The following is a 20,707-nucleotide window of genomic DNA, read 5'->3' as shown; positions in this document are numbered from 1 at the left end:
TCTCAGCACATGAATGCCTCCGGTGCTTCTGTCTTATTTTTTAAGAGTTTCTCTGTTGAGAAGCTTCCTTCGCAGGCTGCTTATGTGAGGGAGAGTGTGGACAGTCACTCGTAGGCCTGTTCTGTCCCATGGTATCAGGAAGCTGGGCTGAGACGGGATGGGATGAACACATAAGGAACAAGGTTTGCTCTGTAGTTCCACATTCTGCTCCATCCTTGTTTCCATGTGGGGTATCCTTGTAGATTAACCCTCGGGAGTTTGAGGGCTTATTCATGGTTTTTGTCGTCTGTCCATGTCCACAAGGGTCTGTGGACACCTCTGCACACCATCCAAAATTTGTGACCATGTAGACCAAAAGCAAAGAGAGCTTTCAAGGAGATAATCTGCAATGCTTTGCATCTCTTACACCGGTGTCCTGTATTCACACCATTTTACCACCATTTTTATAGTGGTTGATGTTGAGATGGACCGCTGCCATGTGGAATGAAGATAAGGATGCACATGTATATGCCAGACCATTGCAGACACTCATTTGTAGCATGAAGGTAACTGACTGCCTGCGGGCAAACGGTGCAGTTGGAATGTAGCAGCCTTTAGTCTGACCGACTGGGATGCAGGGCTGCAGAGCCAACCATATAACTTGCCAGCAATAGCCCTTGTTTGAATCCGTTCATTTCAGTATTCAATATAAACTGGTCAAATCTGAGCAAAGGTTTGCATTACCTCTATGAAATATGTCTGTGTCAGTGCCCGCAATGACACTTTGACCTTGAAGTGGCTCATCTACAGAAGCTCTCCTGGTATTTTATTACCGACCATTCTCTCGGTAAGGGAAGCCTGCACTAACAGTCTCCCTTCTCCTGCAGCTTTCCATTGGCCCACTTCACAAACTCATCAGCTGCTCTCTTAACTTCTTCAGAGTCTCTAACTCACTTCCTAAAGCTTTCCTCTGTCCCCTCAACCACACATTGAGCTGTGAGAATACCTATTACCCTTGTCTGTAAGTATTTTGAAAGGGGAGATGTGTGCTCAAAATGGCGGAGTAAGGGGAAATACTTAAAACGAGCCTCTATGAATCTCTTTGCTCTCACTTTGGGCTTTAGTTTATAGTCTTATACTGTCAAAACACCAAAAAAAAACAAGGTTTCTTTAGAATTACTGAAGTACCTAACACACTACCACCACATACCTATAGCATGATTTTCATACCACCTCCTACGCCCCCTGCTGGGCATTTGTTTTTGTCTGATCTGCTTATCCTGGCTCATCTCTTTCACTTCTGCGTATACACTTATATGACTCTCCTACGAAAAAGGCTGTCATTAAGCGATGAAAACAGCTATTTCCTCAACACTACATGCTGTGCCTGCCAGTGTAAGATTAGGAAGATGTGCATATATGAATGTGAGTATAGTAGACAGTTCAGACAGAAATTATTAGCTGCACCATCTGTTGAGTTGCTCACACGCTGGCTAACGTCTATATTGAGCTTTAGTAAAACTTGTGTCTTTAGCTCTGCTGCCCTGTAGATGATTCACAGGCCACCACAGCAATCAGTCTCTTGAATGGCATCTGTTACATTTCTGTGCATGATAGAACGCTGGTGCTTTGAGCTGATATTTTGGCTTCTGTCTACTTAGACTGAAAACATGCCAGCCTGCCTATATAAATGCCACTGCATTAGCAGCTTTTATCAACTGTTGCTGACATCCACAACTTTGTTGATAGTGTTTTGTTGACATCATGTTAACAAGTAATAATATGCCCTCTGTGCCAGTTTCCTGTGGCTTCTTCTTGTCAGTGCAACTGTTCACATACTGTAGAAGCTAATGGAATTCATTTAAGGCCACAGAGTTTTTTCAAAGCTGTATACACACTTTGCCCGATGTCCTCTGTAGCTTTGTTGTCTGGCTTTCCACATCTGCGTGTCAGCCCCTGCCATCTCATCTCCATGCAGCTTACTTTGTTTCTTCTTCCACTATCCTATGCATTAATTGTTCAGTGTTTACTATATTGTTTTTGTAACAAAAGTCATCTTGTTAAATTGTTCTCACTCTCTTAAATTGTTCTGATAGTCTTCGGCACCTGAGCAGAACAATTCTACCCACCCACTTTGGAGTTATGGGCTCAATGTAGCAGGTGGTACGTTTATTTCAAACTGTTCTCCTGGCTGATTGAGCCTCATTTACCCTCCCACTGTACAACCTGCATACACAGGGGGTTTTCAGACCAAGGTGAACCTGCTAATAAATACCAATCGATCATGTTTTCATTGCCATTGGATGAGGGGTTGCCTGGTGTTGTTGTTTGTTTGTTTGTTTTGTTCCTGGTGCGTCACATCTGATGCCACATACAGTCATTACACCAGAAAGAAGGGATCAGTGTTGATTGGGCTCATACTCAATCTGTGGAAGCTGCAGTGGAAAGCATCATGGGGAACAGTGGTGGAGATTCTGATGGATTTTTTGCTCCGGTCTGTTTTTCGAGCTAACACTGACCAAGCGGTTCTAGAGTGCCTCACTTGTTGAAATAGACGAGTTGAATTTGTGGCTGAGATGACACATACAGTATATACCAGACATAGGAAGCACTGGAAGCTGACTGCAAAGTATTGCATTTACCTGGATTTGTGTTCCCATCAAAGCCCATCAGAGCCATGTCTACTTCAGCCTTACTGTGTGTGAACTTAATGCTGATTAAAATTGTTCCCACTACAGAAAAACCTGGTTGCAAGTGGATGTACAGCGGGGGGCCAGTGGGAATGGAGCTTTAGAAGCTACATCAGACTACTGAACTGAACATCTATATGCTCCCACTGGCCCAGGTCATAGAGAACTATAACATCTCTTACTAATCATATGCTGATGACACACAACTTTATATTACAGTAACCTTGCGATTACACTCCACTGCATTCACTGAGTGACTGTATCCTACAAGTCAGTCAGTGGATGGGCCAGAATTTAATCCAGCTCAATGCAGAAAAGACAGAAGACATTGTGTTTGGTCCCAAAAACGCAAGAATTGAGGTCAGCAGCCAACTCGACTCAATGACACAACAAACCACCGACTAAGCTAAAAACCTTGGTGTTGTTATGGACTCAGACCTGAATTTTAAGAGCCACTTAAAAACTATCACGAGATCAGCCTATTATCGTCTCAAAAACATTGCACGAATTAAAGGATTTCTCTCTAAATAAGACATGGACAAACTCGTCCATGCATTTATTCTTAGCAGGCTAGATTATTGTAATGGTGTCTTTACAGGTCTCAGTAAAAAATTAATCAAGCACCTGCAGCTCATCCAAAATGCTGCTGCCACAGTCCTGACCAACAGTAAGAAAATGGACCACATTACAATTGTCCTTAAATCACTGCACTGGCTCCCTGTGTGTCAAAGGATTGAGTTCAAAATGCTGTCACTGGTCTATAAGTCACTGAATGGGCTTGGGCCTAAATACATGTCAGAGCTGCTGGCTGGGTATGAAGCATCCAGACCCCTCAGGTCATCAGGGACAGGTCTACTCAGTGTCCCCAGGGTCAGAACCAAGCAGGGTGAAGCTGCTTTCAGCTTCTGTGGTCCACACCTGTGGAACAAACTCCCTGAACCTCTGAGGGGGGCACAAACTGTCAGCTCATTTAAATCAGGGCTGAAAACACTGCTGTTCACTGCAGCCTTCTTATAGTGTATTGATTTGGTATTGATCTGGGTGATTTGGTATCGATGGATTTATTTGATATTGATTTGTCTGCTGTTTAATTGATTTTAAACAGTTTTATTGATTTTAAATGACTTTTGAATGTTTTCATTCACGTATTCATTTTTAAACTGTTTTTAACTTTCAATTCTCTCTTTACCTCTGTAAAGCACTATGAATTGCCCTGTGTATGAATGGTGCTATACAAATAAATTTGCCTTGCCTTCCCTTACTCATGTCTGACGCTCAGCTGGCATCGCAGCAGCGCGCCATTTTACATCAAACAAAAAAACATATTCCCACATCATTGGCCATAAGGACACACAATAGAGTTTCTATTTGTTTTGGACAACATCTTAGCAGTATGCAGCCTAAGCGAGCTCAGTTTCTAATCTCAGTTAGCTTCTGTCTCCATTGGCTTTGCACCTTCCACTGATCTGTAAATATGCCGGTAAGATGACCAGCTTTCCAGGGGCTTCTTTCATCCCATCATATCGTGTTGGAGCTGAAAAGTCCTATGGAGAAACAGTATTTCACCAGCAGTGAGTGCAAACCCCAAAGCGAGCTTGTGATGCAGAGAAACTCACAATGACACAAGCTTTCCCAGCCCACTGGGAATCATCACTGATTAGCCACCCCAGGCCTGCTAGAAGCTAACGCCATTATTTAAGGATGACAGAGAGCACGGTACTCTGGGAAATTTACCGTGAATACAAAAAGAAAGGTCACATCCTAAATAACCAGCACAACAATCAAACAATATAAAGCATGCAAATGTCAGAGGCACATTATTCTAATAAAGATGGATCATGTTTAGGTATGAAGCAATCGCAGCTGTAAATCTGCAAAACTCTGGCTGAAATGAGTGAGAGAAAGAAAAGAATTGAAGGAGTGAAAACGATGTTGAGTGAGTGTCACGGGCCAGAGGGGACACACCACTAATCACGTGTAACCTTTTACAATTCTGGCTATAATTGTTTGGTACGAAGTCTACAAGACACACACACACACACGCACACACTCATGCACACACACACACACACACAAGCACACACATCCACTTAATTTGTAGGGGCAGTAATCGCTTTTCACCCCGCAGTCCCATGACCTTCAACTAACCATCCAGTTATGATGAGAGCAACATGCACAATGGTTGCTTGGCAACCGGCACTCCCTTTATTTCTGTTCATTTTTACATTGTGGGGGCGGGCTGAAAGAACAACTAGAGTTGAAACGTGTTAGAGCAGGAGAGTGGATTACAATTAGAAGACCTGTTGCTGTCAGTGCTGGGAAAGATTTTCAGTTTAAAGTGGAAAGTTTCGCATTATGCCATATACTTTCCAGGAAAGTCTCACCGCTTTGCACCAGTAATGCTATTTCACAACACCAAGGGCTGTTGGCTTATCATCCCACAAGTATGGGGGTCCAGGGTTTGGTCCGTTAAACAGTCTGTCAATCATTTACAAGGAGAGAGAGAGCAACTTCTGATCCTGGATTTTGGACTTTTTTTTTTGATAGGGTGCAGGGAACTCATCAGACATCTCTAATCATAGTCTACACCTGCCAGAAGTTGTTGAGCAGCAACATCAACAGAGTGCTTGCAGAAGTGTGGAGAATGTATCAACCGCAGTTTGACGTTACATGTTTCTCTATTCAGAAGTCCATCAGTGGTTTGCTTCTTTCTGAATAGTCTCCGCTGTTACCAACCAAACATAACAGGGGATTTTGAAAAAGGGTTCAGACCTTATAGTGATGCTTCACCTTGAATGAGTGTTTTTTTTTAATACCTCTCAAAAATGGGTGTATTAAGCTCACAAAACCCAACGCCTCACGGGCGGCATGGCTCAGGGGTAGATCGGCCATCTAGCAACCAAAGGGTCGCTGGTTCGATCCTCGTGATCATGTCCAAGTGTCCTTGAGCAAGATACTGAACCCATAATTGCTCCTGATGAGTAGGTTGGCGCCTTGCATGGTAGCCTCCACCATCAGTGTGTGAGGGTGTGTGTGAATGGGTGAATGAGATGACACTGTAAAGCGCTTTGAGTGCCGCTAAGGTAGAAAAGCGCTATAAAAAATTGAGTCCATTTACCAAAAACAATTATTCCCTCCTGCATCACTTCTTTGTCTCCACAAAGTGCAGACAGAGCTTAGGTCATGTATTTAGCTTAAACCTTATGGTGACTCTCTAACCAGCCATTAACAAGAGCACAACTGTCCAAAGATGTCTGTTGACAAACTCTTGACAGTATCCTTCTCTATAATCCATGTCTTCCATATCAAACTTTAACTCTTCCAGGTCAGTGTTACCATGTCATTTGCTCTTAGCTTCAGTGAGAAAACTAAATATATATAACTTCTTCTTTTTGCATTCCAAAGTCCGAAAGAAGTAATGCAGGAGGCATATTTGTGAGTAATTCTAAGGCAATACTCTTTTATGGTGATGTATCACTTTAAATTGTCATCTCATCATAAACTTCCAGCCTTATGGCGTTCCACAGTTTTGAATATTTTATAATTTAACCTTAACGAAGAGCTGGATACAGAATAGCAACACAGCAGAATATGATGCTATCAATATAATGATTTTTCCAAAGAATAATAGTCAAGGTAAAGGTGAAACCCATACGCAGTTTATGTATATTCCCTTCTCTATTTCTTCAAGGAGAACGATACCGCATTTTGCTCGGGGGGGCCTTGGAGACCGCTGTGGGTTATTCCTGGATCCAGAAGTTGCATCTACAGGCAGCAGACGGCTCCTATCACTCACTGCACAATTCCATCATCATTTAGTATTCAATGAGTCTGTTCATTTGAGCAGCATGACAGTTTGACAGTGTCCTAGTGCACAGCGGTCTGGTGTACCATAAGGAGGTTACATGGTTTATAATGAGATGTGTCAGGAGGGATACAAAAAAGTGCAACAAGGTGAGTGAGAGGACTGGAGAACTGATGGATAAGTGGGATGCAAATGAAGGTGGGAAGACTGGATGAGCTACCTTTGAACCACAGAGGATCCAGCTTTATTATTTATCCTCATTGCTAAGACTCTCTCGCTATCTTTACTCTCCTGTCATTCTTCTCCCTCCTCCTCCTCTTCCTCTTTGCTCTCGTTACCTGCTGTCATCCTTTGTCTTTCTCAGCTTCAGCGCTTTCTCTCTCTGCCTCGTCTCTTCAATCTCCTAGTCATCCCATTCTCCTCCCCTCCCACCAGAACTGAACTGAAGTGATTCACCTTTCTCGTTCACAGCAGTCCAACCAGCCCCCCCCCCCAACCCCCTTTACAGTTGAGGCCTTGATGGCACCTGCTGCCATTATCTTTTATCATCTGCTTGTGGTTTGCATTCAGCACTACCCAATTATCATAATGCTAAATTGAATTTGGTTCCAGCTCCATGATTGTTGTTGACTGTCATAATCCATTTTTTTGAAAAGTGCTTTGCCGCAATCACTACTAAACTAATACAGATACAAAGTCATTGGCTCTGCAGTAATTATGATGGGGGAGTTATTACTTGTATTCTTTTTTTTCCTGCAATAATAGAGGGATGTTGCCTGAGCTCAGGCTTGATACAAATGTGGGCAGTTGAACAGTGTGTAGGCGTTGGGTTTTGGCTGCTGTCTGTCATTTCTGACTTGATTACCAAAGGTTGTAAACCCAAGAAATCCAACACTGAAATTCTAAGAAATGTTTCATTCAAAGCATGTCAGTTTTTTATACTCCTTTGTATCATTGACAGGAAGGACAAGTCTATGCTTTTTTTCGATGGAGGAGTCACTTCTTAAAAAAAAAAAACCTTACCTTTACTTTTACCTTAGCCGCAATGTGGCTGATCCTCACCCTGTTTTGTCGTCCTATTCAGCTATTTGTGTTTAGGATTCAAGTTGAACCAAACCAACAGCTGGTGTCACCAGCACCTCCTTACTAATGTCACAGAATGTATGCCTGGAACATGTTCTACTTCTTGGATATTTGTCAGTATTTAGAAGAGGAAGCTTCATCATTCAGAAATACTGTGCTTCCTTCCACACACCTACAACCCCACTTTCTGAAGTCTTTTCATTCATTGAAAAATATATGTGTGTGTGTGTGGGTGTGTACGAAGTAAAAGATTCATGCATAGGTTATTTTTCATAAAGTATTCATAATCTAACCATATGTATTATAAGGTTAAGGTGGCACCGTTTAGTGGTTCGCATTGTTGCCTCAGAAGATCGGAAGTTGGTCTCAAGCTCACTGTTCCGTAGGGAAAGGGCTAAATGCAAGGGGGAAATTTTGCTGTACCATGTACAAGTGACAATAAAGCCTTCTACTGAATTTTTATTCCACCGAAATGGAGGCTGTGATGATCACGTTGTCTTTGTAATGCTCAAATGTTAATGAGGACGGTAACCAGTTTCTGTTCTTCTGTGTTTGTCATCCAGGACGGCTACTCCCAGTATCACTTTGTCGGCTCAGCCTCAACAATAGAGAGAGACAGACAGAGGCCCTACTCTTCCTCACGAACTCCCTCCGTCTCCCCCATCAGGACATCCCCAAATAACCGCTCTGGTGAGGATTGCATTACAAATAAAATGATTGTGGAGATTGGGCATGTGTTAAATGCAAAGGGGTGTGTCCGTTTCTTGTTGATGGTGAGTTCTGAGATTCTCCATCTTAAGAAGTTATTTAAATACAGGCTTCGTATTTAATTCGGACTGAATTTAAGATTGTAGTTTGCAGAGATTGCTGAGGTTTTGGGGAGTTCATTTATTAAAGTCTGCGAAAAGTGAGTCGAAATTTACTTGTTCTTTTTCCCCTTTCTGCCTTTATTTATCTCTAATGTTTCTGTCACAAAGCAGTATTTTTGTTTTACTTTCAGTTTGCAATAGAAGCCTATTAGAAATTAATTAACTCAAGAAACAATTGAAACGGTACAACAGCAAGAACATATCAGACCGGAGGACAAGCAGAAGGGGCAGGACACATATCCTCATGAAGCACAATTTAAACATTAGCCAGAAGCATCAACATTTACCAGTCGATCAGTCTTTACAAGACGGCTAAATACCATAGCTGTTAGCGCCTGTGCGCTCACCACCCGCAGACTTTCATGAAGTAAAGTATGATTATCATTAGCCTTTAGCTTGAGCCTGTTGGCCTCCATGCAATGCAAAGGGCACATTAGCATTAGCTGTTAGCATCAGTCTTAGAAGAGCCTTTAGCTTTGCTTTCTCCACATCGGGCTTAGCAAGCTGATGAGGCAGAAAAGTACTTTTCCTTCCTCCCGGCTTAGAGAGGTCTTCAAGGACCCGGCGAAGAGAGAGAGAGAGACACACACAGGGAGTGAGGGAAGTATGTATTTGTGTATGTGTGAGGAGAGAGAAAAAGAGAGAGGGATGAGATAAACAGACTGGGAGATAAAGAGAAAAAGCAAGGAGGCAAGAAGAATTAGGGATTAAGGGATGGTTAATGCAGGGAGGAGGAAGTGAAGGATGAGGATTTGACTTTGGCCAGTGACATTGAAAATAAAGAGTTTTGAGATCATAGTGCGGAGAGTTGCAGATTTGTGAATATCTGTAGTACATTGGTGGAGGTGGGGGTCTAATGTCTAGAAAAGACTCCCATCTTTTCACCTACTCCTCCCCTGTCTACACCCCACGTTTCCCCATTTGCGTTTCCACTCGCCGCCTCTCCGCATTCACCCATTTCATCTCCTCCTCGTCCTCTTTGCGGTAATCCTACTTTCTTCTCACCTCTCCCTCTGATCTCTCACTCCTTACATGCCGCCACAGCATGCACATGCGCACACACACACACACACACACACACTTTCACCAACATACATCTGTATCTCCTCTCTGCATACTCTCTGTGATTTGGCCCCTTAGAGACAGATCAAAGGAGAAGGAGTAATGATGGCGTGTAGGCACACCGAGTAAGGAGGAGTGAAAGAGTTAGTGTGAGTAGCAGAGGGTTGTAGGGGTGGTTGCAGGCGGTGAGAATGGTGGAGAGATAGAGGGAGAAAGAGACCTTTCCATCCATCATGGCCCCCACAGGTTCCTGCTGTGTTTTGCGCTGATGGAATAAGTCTCCCAGGTTCTCATATCCAGCAGTTACAAGCCAGGTCCCCACGGTAACTGCAGTTATGGCAGCATCTCCGGGGGTGTCTGTGACAGGTCTGTAGATTCACCTTAATGGAATCTGCTGCTGAGGTGTCAAAAAAAAAAATCGTGTGTGTCAAAATGTTATAAAAGCCTCTGCCTCCTGTCTTCATCTTTATTGCTCTGGTTTTATTAAACATTTGTAATTGTATTTACCACAACCTGCCTTTTCCTGTGCCTTAATATGTGTGCAAAGTATAATCTCTTGTTGGAAAAGCTAGGAAACACGTAGGTTAAGAATGCTCCTTTTCTTTTTAATGTCAATCACAATTTTAAGAAGTGGTCCTTGTGTGTACTAATAGATAAAAAGAAATTCAGCAGCAATCCAAAAATCACTTTAAAAGCCTTTATTCTATTTGGCTGGTTGTGTATATGAGTGTTTTGCCCTGCTGCTATTATCAGGGTATAGGAGAACGGCCAAAAAGAACAAAGGCTTTTTGTACTGATTTTTGGAGTGCCTTACATCTCTTTTCTTTTTCCAGAAATGTGGGGGAATTTCTGCTTGCACAACAAAGAGTGATGCCGCCCATCAACCATGTGTATTACCTATTCATACACAGAAGAGTAGTACACCACATGTGTTTTTCTGGGTTGAACGGGTCCACGGAGCTTATTTTTAGAATGTCCTTCACTTCTCAGGGTATAGCTTATGCGTGTGTATTTTTATACGATATGTATGGTGGGTAGTCACAGGAATGTTTAGCTAAGCAGACTGCAGGGGCTGATACACAGGTAGAACTCTGGCAATTCAATGTGTCAAGATAAGGGGAACTGAGTAAGCACTTCAAGTATGCTGTAAGGGGATTACATTGTGACATGCTGAGTATGTGTGGAAAAGGACATTGTATGTACAGTATGTATGCTGGCTGTCCTTGCCTTTGCACACAGGTATGTTTGATGATGCGTTCATGAGTGTAAAATAGCCCTAAGCCTTTGCTCAAAACTCCAGAGAAAGTAAAAATCAGGAGGATTTAGAATTTCCAACTAGGATGGTGTCTGAAAAGAGATCAACCATCCAGGACAGAAATACTGTAAAGGTAACTTTTCAGTTGATGGTACATAACCCACAAAGTCAAGTCAATGTCAGGTGTATTTATAAACACACCATATGTACAAGAGATACAGGAGCTGAAATGGCCTTTCTCTCCAGGTGTTAAGAGTTGTTAAAAGTGTTCAAAATAGATGGGGATATACATTTAACCACTCAAGTATGTAAACGTAAAAATATAAGGTAAACGTATTCAGTGAAAAATGAGGGCACAGCTGTACACGCTGAAATGCTAATATAAAACCATAGTATAGTTAAAATTTGTGAGGCTGAATGTAAATATATTATCCAAATACCCACTTAAATATTAGCAAATGTGTAAAAAAATCGATGGAAAAAAACATCGATCCTTAACATTGACAGTTGCTGGATATCTGTCTCTTAGGGAGACTTCTTTTTTTTTAATTTGAAAAATATGAATGTTTAAGTCATTCCCATCTGCTTTAAAAACTAAAAAAAAAAAAAAAAAAAAAAATTATCCAACACATTTAGAGCAAGACAGCTGGTAACATGCATCAGGGGCATTTACTGTACGTCCAGCCAGATTGATCTTGCAAATTAGTCCAAAAAATTAGCTGTTGCAGAGGATATCAGCTGATTTAGAGATTAAGAGTTATCAAGCATCATCAGGAGCCTTTATTGGAGGTGTCATAATGCTACTTTACCTCCTGAAATAATGTATATTTAACTTCAAGTGACAATTTTTTTCAAGCAGGTGCAGTTATGCCAAGAGACACAGATTCCTCAAATAGGGAGAACTCGGAGATCGCATTCGTCTGTGAATGTAATCGGATATTGTCAGATCCATATCTTGTTAGGGATCAATTCCAAAATCTAATCAACCTAATGAATTTAATCAGAATACAGTTATATTTCGAAAACTGAAAAAAACAAAATGGTCACATTAACTCCTTTCAGGGGCTAGACTTTTGAGGCTGTACACGCCTTTGTGTCACTGGATCATGATGTACTTGAGCAAACAAACATGCCATGTCAAGTTCCTCAAGGGTCAGTGCTCGAGTCCCTCTTATTTAGTATCGTCATGCACTCTCTTACTCAGATTATGGAAAATTATGCAGATGAGACACAACTCTGCATAACAGTGTTATCACATGACACCAATTTCTTTCTCTTGCTCACAAACTACATTGAACAAAGTCCGTGAAAGTCCATAAATTTCATACCACTGAACAGAGAGAAAACAGAAATAACTGTTTTGTCCCCAAAGCGTTCAGCCTCATTTCAGTATTCAGAGGTCGTGTAATCAGAGCGTAAACCACGGCACAAGAGGGCAGTCATTAGACACCTAATTATTCATAGATGTGTTTCCAGCATGACATCAATCAATGAGATTGCCGCGTGTCATTTCCTTTAAAGCCCAGGCTGCGCTAGGACTTGGTGTGATTCTATTTCAGTGATGCATGCATTTTAACTTAGGAGGAGAGAGCGCTTCTCATCTGATGAAACAGACCTCCTCGTGCGCCAGGTGAAGGCATGCAAGCACGTCATATACAGGAGCAGCAGAAATCCTGCCAAGCCATCGGAGGTGAAGCAGGCCCGACAAGAAGAGGAGGCCAATTTTTCCGCGTTGAGGGGCGTCAACAGAACAACATTGCAATGCTGCGCATCTCATCTGATTGGTTCACCCTTTAAATAGCGCTTCACACATAACGCAATTGACTATAGATCTTCCTGGGCTTTGGCACAACTGTTTTCTGGTGTCCCAATACAGCAAAACTCCATGGTTGCGCCAGGCCATGCCTCATTGATATACTCAAAGACCTGCCAGTGCAGACCCAGCGTAAGTTGATTTGCTAGTTAAAAGACGAGGGAGGTTGGTGGAGAAACAATAACACTACAACCTTGAACTGAAGCTAGAAATCTTTCAACATAAAGACAATTAGAATTTCAGCCTCCAAAACACTGCAGGAATTTCATGATTTCTGTCGAAAAAAGAAACAGAAAACTTGTTCGTGTTTATTATAAACAGGCTGTAATGGCGTTTTTACAGGCCTCAAAAAGAAATTAATCAGACAGATGTAGCTCATCCGGAATGCTGCTGCTAGAGTTCTTAATGACACTACTGTATGAAGCCCATTACACTTGTCCCCAAATCACGTCACCGGCTTGCCGGCTTGACAGAAGATGCATTTGTAAGTCTTTCACTTGTCTATTAAGCATCAAATAGTGTTGAACCTGATCTACTCACATGTTACGAAGTAACAATACCCATCCATGGTTTACTCAGGGTAAACAGGATGAAGCAGTTTTTGTCGCTGCCAGTGACATACTTTTGTAGTGATTTTGGCTGAAATTTTTGCTCGATGGACAAAAATAACACTCTGACCAAGTTTTTAGGCGGTGTATTGCACAGACTTGGATAGACTTATGTGTGGTGGGTGGTGAGTGAAGCCAGGATTTGTGATTTGATTCCGCCCCCCCACCCCCCCCCAAAAAAAAAAAAAAAAAAAAAAGCAGGTGAGCAGGAAAGGTAGGAGACAGAGCGAGGCAGCTGTTGGTGGGAATCCTGGACACAGAAAGGTGGGTTGGAAGCTCAGGACAAGAAATTGATGCGGTGCAGCCATGATTAAGTACACCACTTAAACAAGCAATCTGGCAATGAGGAATAGAGAGGTCAAGGTTCGTATACTACAGTGCTGCGGTAGATGGAGACGAGGTGTATGGGTTGCACACAAGAGCTACACCCATGCTTGTGAAACAAACTAACAAACAAGCAGGGGAGGGGGAGACACATGGGGAATGGGGTAAACAGAAATAGACACACAAGGAAGACACTGACGTCATGGCCTCCAGCCACACATTTAATGGACTGATAACATAAAAAGTGGGCGTAAAATCTGCATGAAATCTCAATCCCAGGTACTTTCAACTTGGAGATGCTGCTCAGTGACATGAACTCTTATCTTTGTTACATGTCTAGGCTGCCAATTTAAAATAGGAATGGTTTATTGAAATTTCGAGACCCAAACTAAATTGAATATAATATTCAAGTATGTCTAAAACTGTTGTATGTGTGGGTGTGTGAGTGTATTCCCAGACGTCTTTTAAAATGCTAGAGGTGACTCTGTATGCTGACAAGCTAAATGATGAATAATGACTGCGCACCTTGAAAGACTAAGACAGACAGACATATAAACACACACACATACACACACACGCACACACACAAGCATGCAGAGTGTGAAGGTTCATGCTGTTCTCGGTTTATTGCTCATTATCGGTGTGTGTGTGTGTGTGTGTGTGTGTGTGTGTGTGTGTGTGTGTGTGTGTGTGTGTGCATGCAGCAAGCGCTCCAGCCTCTCCCAGAGAGATGATGAGTCTAAAGGAACGCAAGATGGACTACGATTCCACGGCAACCAACGCTGGTTTCCATAGCAACAAAGGCGAGCACACATCCCGGAAAGATGGCATGGCTGGTGCGTGTGTGTATTTGTGTGATGGAGAGACAAAAAAGAATGAAATGACTATTTGATCCTCCTCCCGGTCTTTCCCTTCTCCGCTTCATTATTTATTTCTCCCTTCTTTTGCCTTCCAATATTTTTCCGTCATCACACATGGATGTCTGTCTCTTTTTCTCCTTATGCCCTTTAAATATCCTGCTTTCGTATCGACTAACTCATCCATTTTGTGCATTTTTCCTCATATTGCTTTGTCTTTTTGCTCTCCTTTCATTAATAATAATAAATAGAAAGACTATGTTTATCTTCTGTCTATCCAGTTCAAGTGTCATGTGGGACATCTACATTGTTCCGTAACTCTTACCTGAATGCCACTGATGATATCAAGCCAAACCAGGTGAGTTACTTCTTAAATGTATTTTTACATTTACACACACAGCCAAACACCAGCACAGCAGTTTTAGCAGTGTGTGTGTAGTCAAGGTCCTTATAAGGTGACATATGCAGTCATGTCAAAGTGCCCTTAACTCTGTATGTTTACACGATGTTGGAAAAAGTTGATTTATTGTTAGTCTTGCAAAAACTGGACTTAAGAATGCACAATAGTACATGCCTAGATAGTGCAGTTTGGAGTCAATTAATTACAGCATTTTTATGCTCCAATCTGCAGCTCACTGATCTGGTGTTCTTCTCATGTTCCTGTGGTATTTAACACAGAGGGCAAACAGCACACATTCAAGGGATGTAGCATCGTGGTGGATGCTGCTGTTAGGCAAAACAACGCATTTCAGTCCACTTTTTCTCTCGACCGATGCAGACATGCTTCTGTCAATAAATCACTTCTTCCCCAGTGCCTGTATACTGGGACAACGATAGTAGTCCAAATAAATCTGCCCAATCTGTAACTGTGCCTGTAAACCCACTGGCAGTGATAAGGGTTGCACAATGCTGACACAACCTCCACCCACAGAGTGTCAAACCACAACCTGCAGCCTGTTTAATGACTCTGCTGGTGATGAGGGAGGGGTAACAGAGAGCATTGTTGCTTTTGACAAAGTATTAAACTTTAAAAAAAAAAATTAAGTATTTAAATTAATTTTTATGGCCACAAAATTTGGTTTTACCACACACACTTCGACACACACCTCTACACACACACAAAGTCCATACGCACTAGATTAAGATGAATTGTCCCCTTCAGTACCTGCATGTAATGGAGAATTTGAAGCATGTCTCCCTCCCCAAATGATTCCGGTATTTTACCAGTACTTCCTGCCTCTCAAACCTGTTTCTCCCATGACCCCCCCCCCACCCATTTCTCCACCATTTTCCGTCCCTACTATTCATGTACTCCCACTACCCACATTTCTATGACTGTCTTTTTGCTCACTGCACCTCACCCCCACCATCCCAACACTTCCCTCCATATCCCACTGCCACTCCCCACCAGGCTCCAGTTCAGCCCTGCATCGTGCCCCCCCAGCCTCAGCACGACAGTGCGCCAACAGCTGTGCTAAAAGACTACGACCCCTACCCTCCCCCTCCCTCATTCCCCCAGCCTCTGCCTCCACAGCCACCTCCTCATAGCCAGAGCCGGAGCTTTGACGAGGCCTACTACGAGGACCAAGGACCTCCTCCTCCTCCATCCCAGCCACAGCCACAGGTCCAGACGCAGGCTCAACCTCAGGCCCAACCCCAGCAGCCTCCGAGCACCACCGGACCACCCCGGGACCCACGGGAAGATCTGCGCATGCATCTGGGCCTAAAATCCACCGGCAACTACGTGGACTTCTACTCGGCCTCCCGGCCGTACAGTGAACTGAACTACGAGACCAGCCACTACCCGGCCTCGCCTGATTCCTGGGTTTAATCAAACTACCATGATGGGGGGGCAAAAGAGTGTCTATGTGTGCGTGTGTGTAAGGGATTATTTTTACAAGCAGTCAACAGCAGATCAACACAAGATGACAGCAATTAGCATATTGGAAAGGAGTCTAAAGGCCTTTGGCAGGATAATTTGTGTTCTTTAGAATAAAGGATGAGAGAAATATGTGAGATTGACAAGTAAAGTAAGGTTGAGTGACAAACAGACGGTGCATGTGCATGCCGACATTCTCCTTTTTCTTTCAGATCACTTTATTTCTTCAATCTCAGCTCCATTGCAACTGTGAGTAGAGAAGGATATGGGACTTCATATGGAAAGATGTGTTTGAAAGACTGAAAGAGTAGTGGGTTGGGGAACATATAGAGTAAGAGAAGATGATGAGGTGAAGGGAGTACAAAGAGGCCTTAAGAAGAGGAGAGAGATGGGATCAAGGAATAATGGGGATCAGATGAGTGAGAGCTTTCACTCTGCAGGAGCAGGAAGTGGCCTGACCTTTTGTCGAAGACAGCGAGAGGAGGAGAGTAGAGACAAAGATTGTCATGATGGTTCACAAGGAGGTCAGAAGGAATAAAAGCACAGAGAGAGATGAAAGCACATCAGGCACAAGGCAAGAAGTGGCTCTTTACCATTTCACCCAAGTGACAAACGTAGCACTGCTTCTACCCCCCTCCCTCCCCCCTCTTTTTTTTCGGTTTTCGTTGCGATGGCCTTGCTACCTACAGAGGCCTCTGAATTTGTTTTCAAGGAATGTCATCGAAGACTCTCTTTATGTCATCTTTACATCTTTTTTTATTTTCTACTTTTCTAAATTTTCAAAAGAAGTCATTGTTATTTTCTGTATACAGTTCCAAGGTGATATAGTGTGTATATTACACATGTTTTTGATGAAGCCACATGTGATTTTTTTTTTTCCAAGACTGACTGACTGAAAACAACAACACAAGAAGCAAAACACGGACATCGTCGGGATAGATGTCAGTGGACACTTTAGCTTTGCCCTTTTCCTAGCTGGAGAGGAAGCCCCTGCAGTATTTGTGTTTTTTTTGTTGTTGTTTGTTTTTTGTTTTTTTGTTTCCATCCAGTGAATATTGTGGAAATGCACAAGAGAAGTTCAAGGGTGCTGCAGCACCAGGTTGACCAAACAGCATCCAGAGTCCCTGTCAACAAAAAGTGCTTTTTCACTGCCTAACGAATACATTTGTATGTTTAAAGCACACTCTGTGTTTGGGAAAGGTTGGAGAGCTGATGTGTTTGACTAACTTTCAGCGGTTTCTCGTCATCACTTGTGCATAAAAACTGGTCCATCAGCGAGATCCACAGTAAATATTGTACAACCCGGTGTACAATGGAGTTGAAGAGAGACATGACCTTGTGCCAAACTTCGTGGACCAGTCCTGGAGGACTTTAAAGGGGACATTCTGTCGAAGTTTACAGACACTGACTGGATGACTCCCTCCGCTATTTGTAACTTTAATTTCATTGTGTTTTGATCAGGTGAAGACATACTTATCGCTGGGGATTGTGGGTAACATCTCCCTCCCATAGATGTACAGTACAGACCTGCCTCTCTATGTGGGCGTGAGTGTGGATGGACACGTGTGTGCGTGCGTTTGTGTGCATGTAGGTGACCGAGTGTGTGGCCTGTGTGTGTACTCATTAAACTTGAGCGAGCGTATTTATGCATGCATGTGTGTAGTAGTGTGTGTATGCCTCTGTTGTGTGTATGTGGGTGTGCGTTCCTGTATAAATCAATGTCCAAACAAGGCATTCCTACCGACAGTTTGTCCAATTTTACAACATGAAAAACCAAGGTAAAAATCACTAGAATGAATTGTTGATATAGAATGGCAAATCTATAAATATATGAATATAAATATATATATAATTTTTATGTGCAGATGTCAGTGTCACTAAAAGCAACAAATGTTCGCAGAGAAAAGTTATTATGTGGTGTACAACAGGACTCTTGTTCACTTGACCTAAACGTGGAAACTGCTGATGCCCCCCTTCCCTCCCACCCCCCCCCCCCCACCCCAACATCAAGACAAAAGAGAAATCCCACCTGAAAGTGCTCAGGCTCTGGTGCGAGTTGTGTGTAATTGTGTGTCCATGCTTCTTAGACGACCCTGCTGAGAGAGGACCGTACTTGAACACAAGGAAAAATAAAAGACTCTTTGCAATCAAACACAACTGTGTCCAAGACTGTGGATTCTTTTGATTGATCAAGTTTTAGGCAGATGCGTCCAGTTGTTCCTCCAAATAACACAATGTTTTCATTGCATATACACTGTGTAAAGACTTTTTCTAAAAGGCTAAATTAAGGATGCTCTGATATTACATGACCCTCTTTGGTGTGTCGTAGATTAATTCACAAGTGTGTGCTGTTTCTTTGTGTGTTAGGTGACCTCTGAAGATCTAACAGATGTAGTAGCCTTGCGCAGCTCTACTTTGATTCCTGAGACTAATGGCAACTCTGTAAGTACTTGAAATATTATTTGCAGGTAATCATTCTCCACCTAAATACTGCTGCCCTCGTGGAGCTTTTAACTGAGTGACAAAAGTTTCGATACCAAGCAGTCTAATACCGCAGTTTATCATAGCACTGCAACACTTCAGTGACACATCCAAGCTGCATTGTACTATTCTTCTGTTTATGTTGCCCTGACATCGGAATGTACAAAACTCATTACCGTATGATGTTTTTGTTTACCATATGATGTGACTATTAAAGCAGGGAGACACACATTTGGCTCCACAATCAGTCACCCAAGAGTTTAACTTGGTGCATCTCAGTGTCAATCTGCTTTCTCACATCGTAAAAACAGAAGTGAGAGTAGTTAATTTTTTTGAGCGAAAAGCCAGAGTCGGGGATGTCTGTCGATTCTGGAGACGCTACCGGTTAGCATCACTCTAACTGCAGTTGAACCCCTTTCAAGTTCCTCTCTGATGTCTGTGGTGTTGACCAAACACTTGACTGACATTCCTGCGAATCTAACTTTTATTCTAATACATGCTTAAGCACATTTATTCATCACGTGTTCCTAAAAATGAGCTGACCAGCATCATCCACTCAAGCATACCTACGCCAAACACGGGATGGTTATATATTCGCTTTTATAAAAATCAAAATGTGCAGTGACTTCTCTAGAAATATTACATGGACCTTGACGGAGGTCTTCTTCTACTTATGGTTTGTCTTCTTTTCTCAATGCTCTTGTAATGTCATATATTTCAGTACAATTTTATTTATTTTTTTCTGTAGTTTGACATTATTTATAGCTGAAGGGTTTTTCGTAAACAATGACACTATGACTCACATTTCCTATTCCAAAGTCAGAGCACATCTATATGCACTGGGACTGCACAGGGCTGCTTTGGAAAACTTCCCCCTCACCGTGAAAGACACACACTGGTATAGTAAGTCGTCTATAAACATTTGAGACATGACACCAGTGCAAACAGTGTCAATAAATCCAGTTTGCTTTTGCACAGATAATTTACCACTGTTGTCTCCCCTGGCTGACAACCAACACTGTTAACATCTTGATGCCATCATCTGTTCACACAAACACAGTTGTAGGGGACTTGACGGACGGACGGGCGTGTGGGAACATGTGGTAATATAATGCACTGGATATCACACTTCCTCTAATAATGACTCCTTTCCAATGCCTTATTGGTAATGTACTTACACAGCGTAGTGGCAGTTGGCATGTCTAAGTATGACGGGCAGCTTAATATTTCACTGTGATGTTGCCCTACAGTGACAGCAGTGGGACCCTGCATGCTTCGAGTGCTGTTGATGATCATAATAAGGAGATGTAAAGCAAACGCAAGGGCTCCTAAACCCACCAGCTGCTATTGTCATGTTAATAACTCTGGACAGACATCAAAGACGCAGTAATGGAAATTCCCATTTTGTGTCATCGTTTTGTTTCCCATTCATCTAGATATCCATTCTGAGATTGAACAGAACTTGAAGCATATTAAATGAACAGGGCAGAACCGGAGGTGGATTTATTTGTTAGAATCCATTGGAATTCATGTCTCCCCATCCTCCCTCCTTCCCGTCTTCTCCACTTCTTTGATGCTGTCTAAGCCTGTGAAATGTAGTGCTGGGTAATAACTCCATTGCGTTGATGATTAGCCTTCACAATAGAGGCAAGCCTCCTCTGTCTGAGCATAGTCCCATAGTGGAAGGCTGATGTAACTTAATGTGGCATGAAAATAGCTCTTCAATTTTCCTACGCACTGCCTTTCTAGAAAGTAGCCCACCGCTCCACCCTGCAGATGCCTGTAGCCTTGTTTCACTTCTTCTCTTCCAGCTTTCTAACTCTCAGAGCGCCGCTGCCCATTCAGCCATCACGCCAGAGTTGTGTGTGCATGTGTGTGTACACGTGTATGTGCTCACAGGTGGATGTCAGGAAAAGGGGAGACAGAGTGTGGTGTAAGGGAGGGGGGATGTGGGAAGGAGGAGTAGGGAGCAGGTGGAGGGTCTGTGATTTTTTTTTTCACT

The 20,707-nt window shown here is 42.7% G+C and overlaps 1 protein-coding gene across 6 annotated transcripts in view; it reads left to right on the top strand.

Annotated features, from left to right (window-relative positions):
- Positions 1-18,367, top strand: part of ctnnd2a (catenin (cadherin-associated protein), delta 2a) — a 292,727-nt gene extending 274,360 nt beyond the window's left edge. For 2 of the 6 annotated variants that reach the window (XM_086191963.1, XM_086191965.1), the window contains exons 22-25: positions 8,121-8,247; positions 14,193-14,324; positions 14,627-14,703; positions 15,757-18,367. In XM_086191963.1, coding sequence (XP_086048089.1) covers positions 8,121-8,247; positions 14,193-14,324; positions 14,627-14,703; positions 15,757-16,176 — 756 coding nt within the window. In that variant the 3' untranslated portion in view covers positions 16,177-18,367. The remainder of the gene's footprint in view (positions 1-8,120; positions 8,248-14,192; positions 14,325-14,626; positions 14,704-15,756) is intronic. The other 4 variants (XM_086191968.1, XM_086191964.1, XM_086191967.1 and 1 more) reach the window with 4 other exon arrangements.
- The last annotated feature ends 2,340 nt before the right edge of the window (positions 18,368-20,707 follow it).

This window comes from Aulostomus chinensis, chromosome 21, assembly GCF_037954235.1.
Source record: "Aulostomus chinensis isolate RoL2024-O1b breed Wild chromosome 21, RoL_Achi_v1.0, whole genome shotgun sequence".
In the NCBI taxonomy this organism is placed as follows: domain Eukaryota; kingdom Metazoa; phylum Chordata; class Actinopteri; order Syngnathiformes; family Aulostomidae; genus Aulostomus; species Aulostomus chinensis.
Note: the sequence above shows the minus strand (reverse complement) of the source record. Positions and strands in the feature narration are given on the sequence as shown.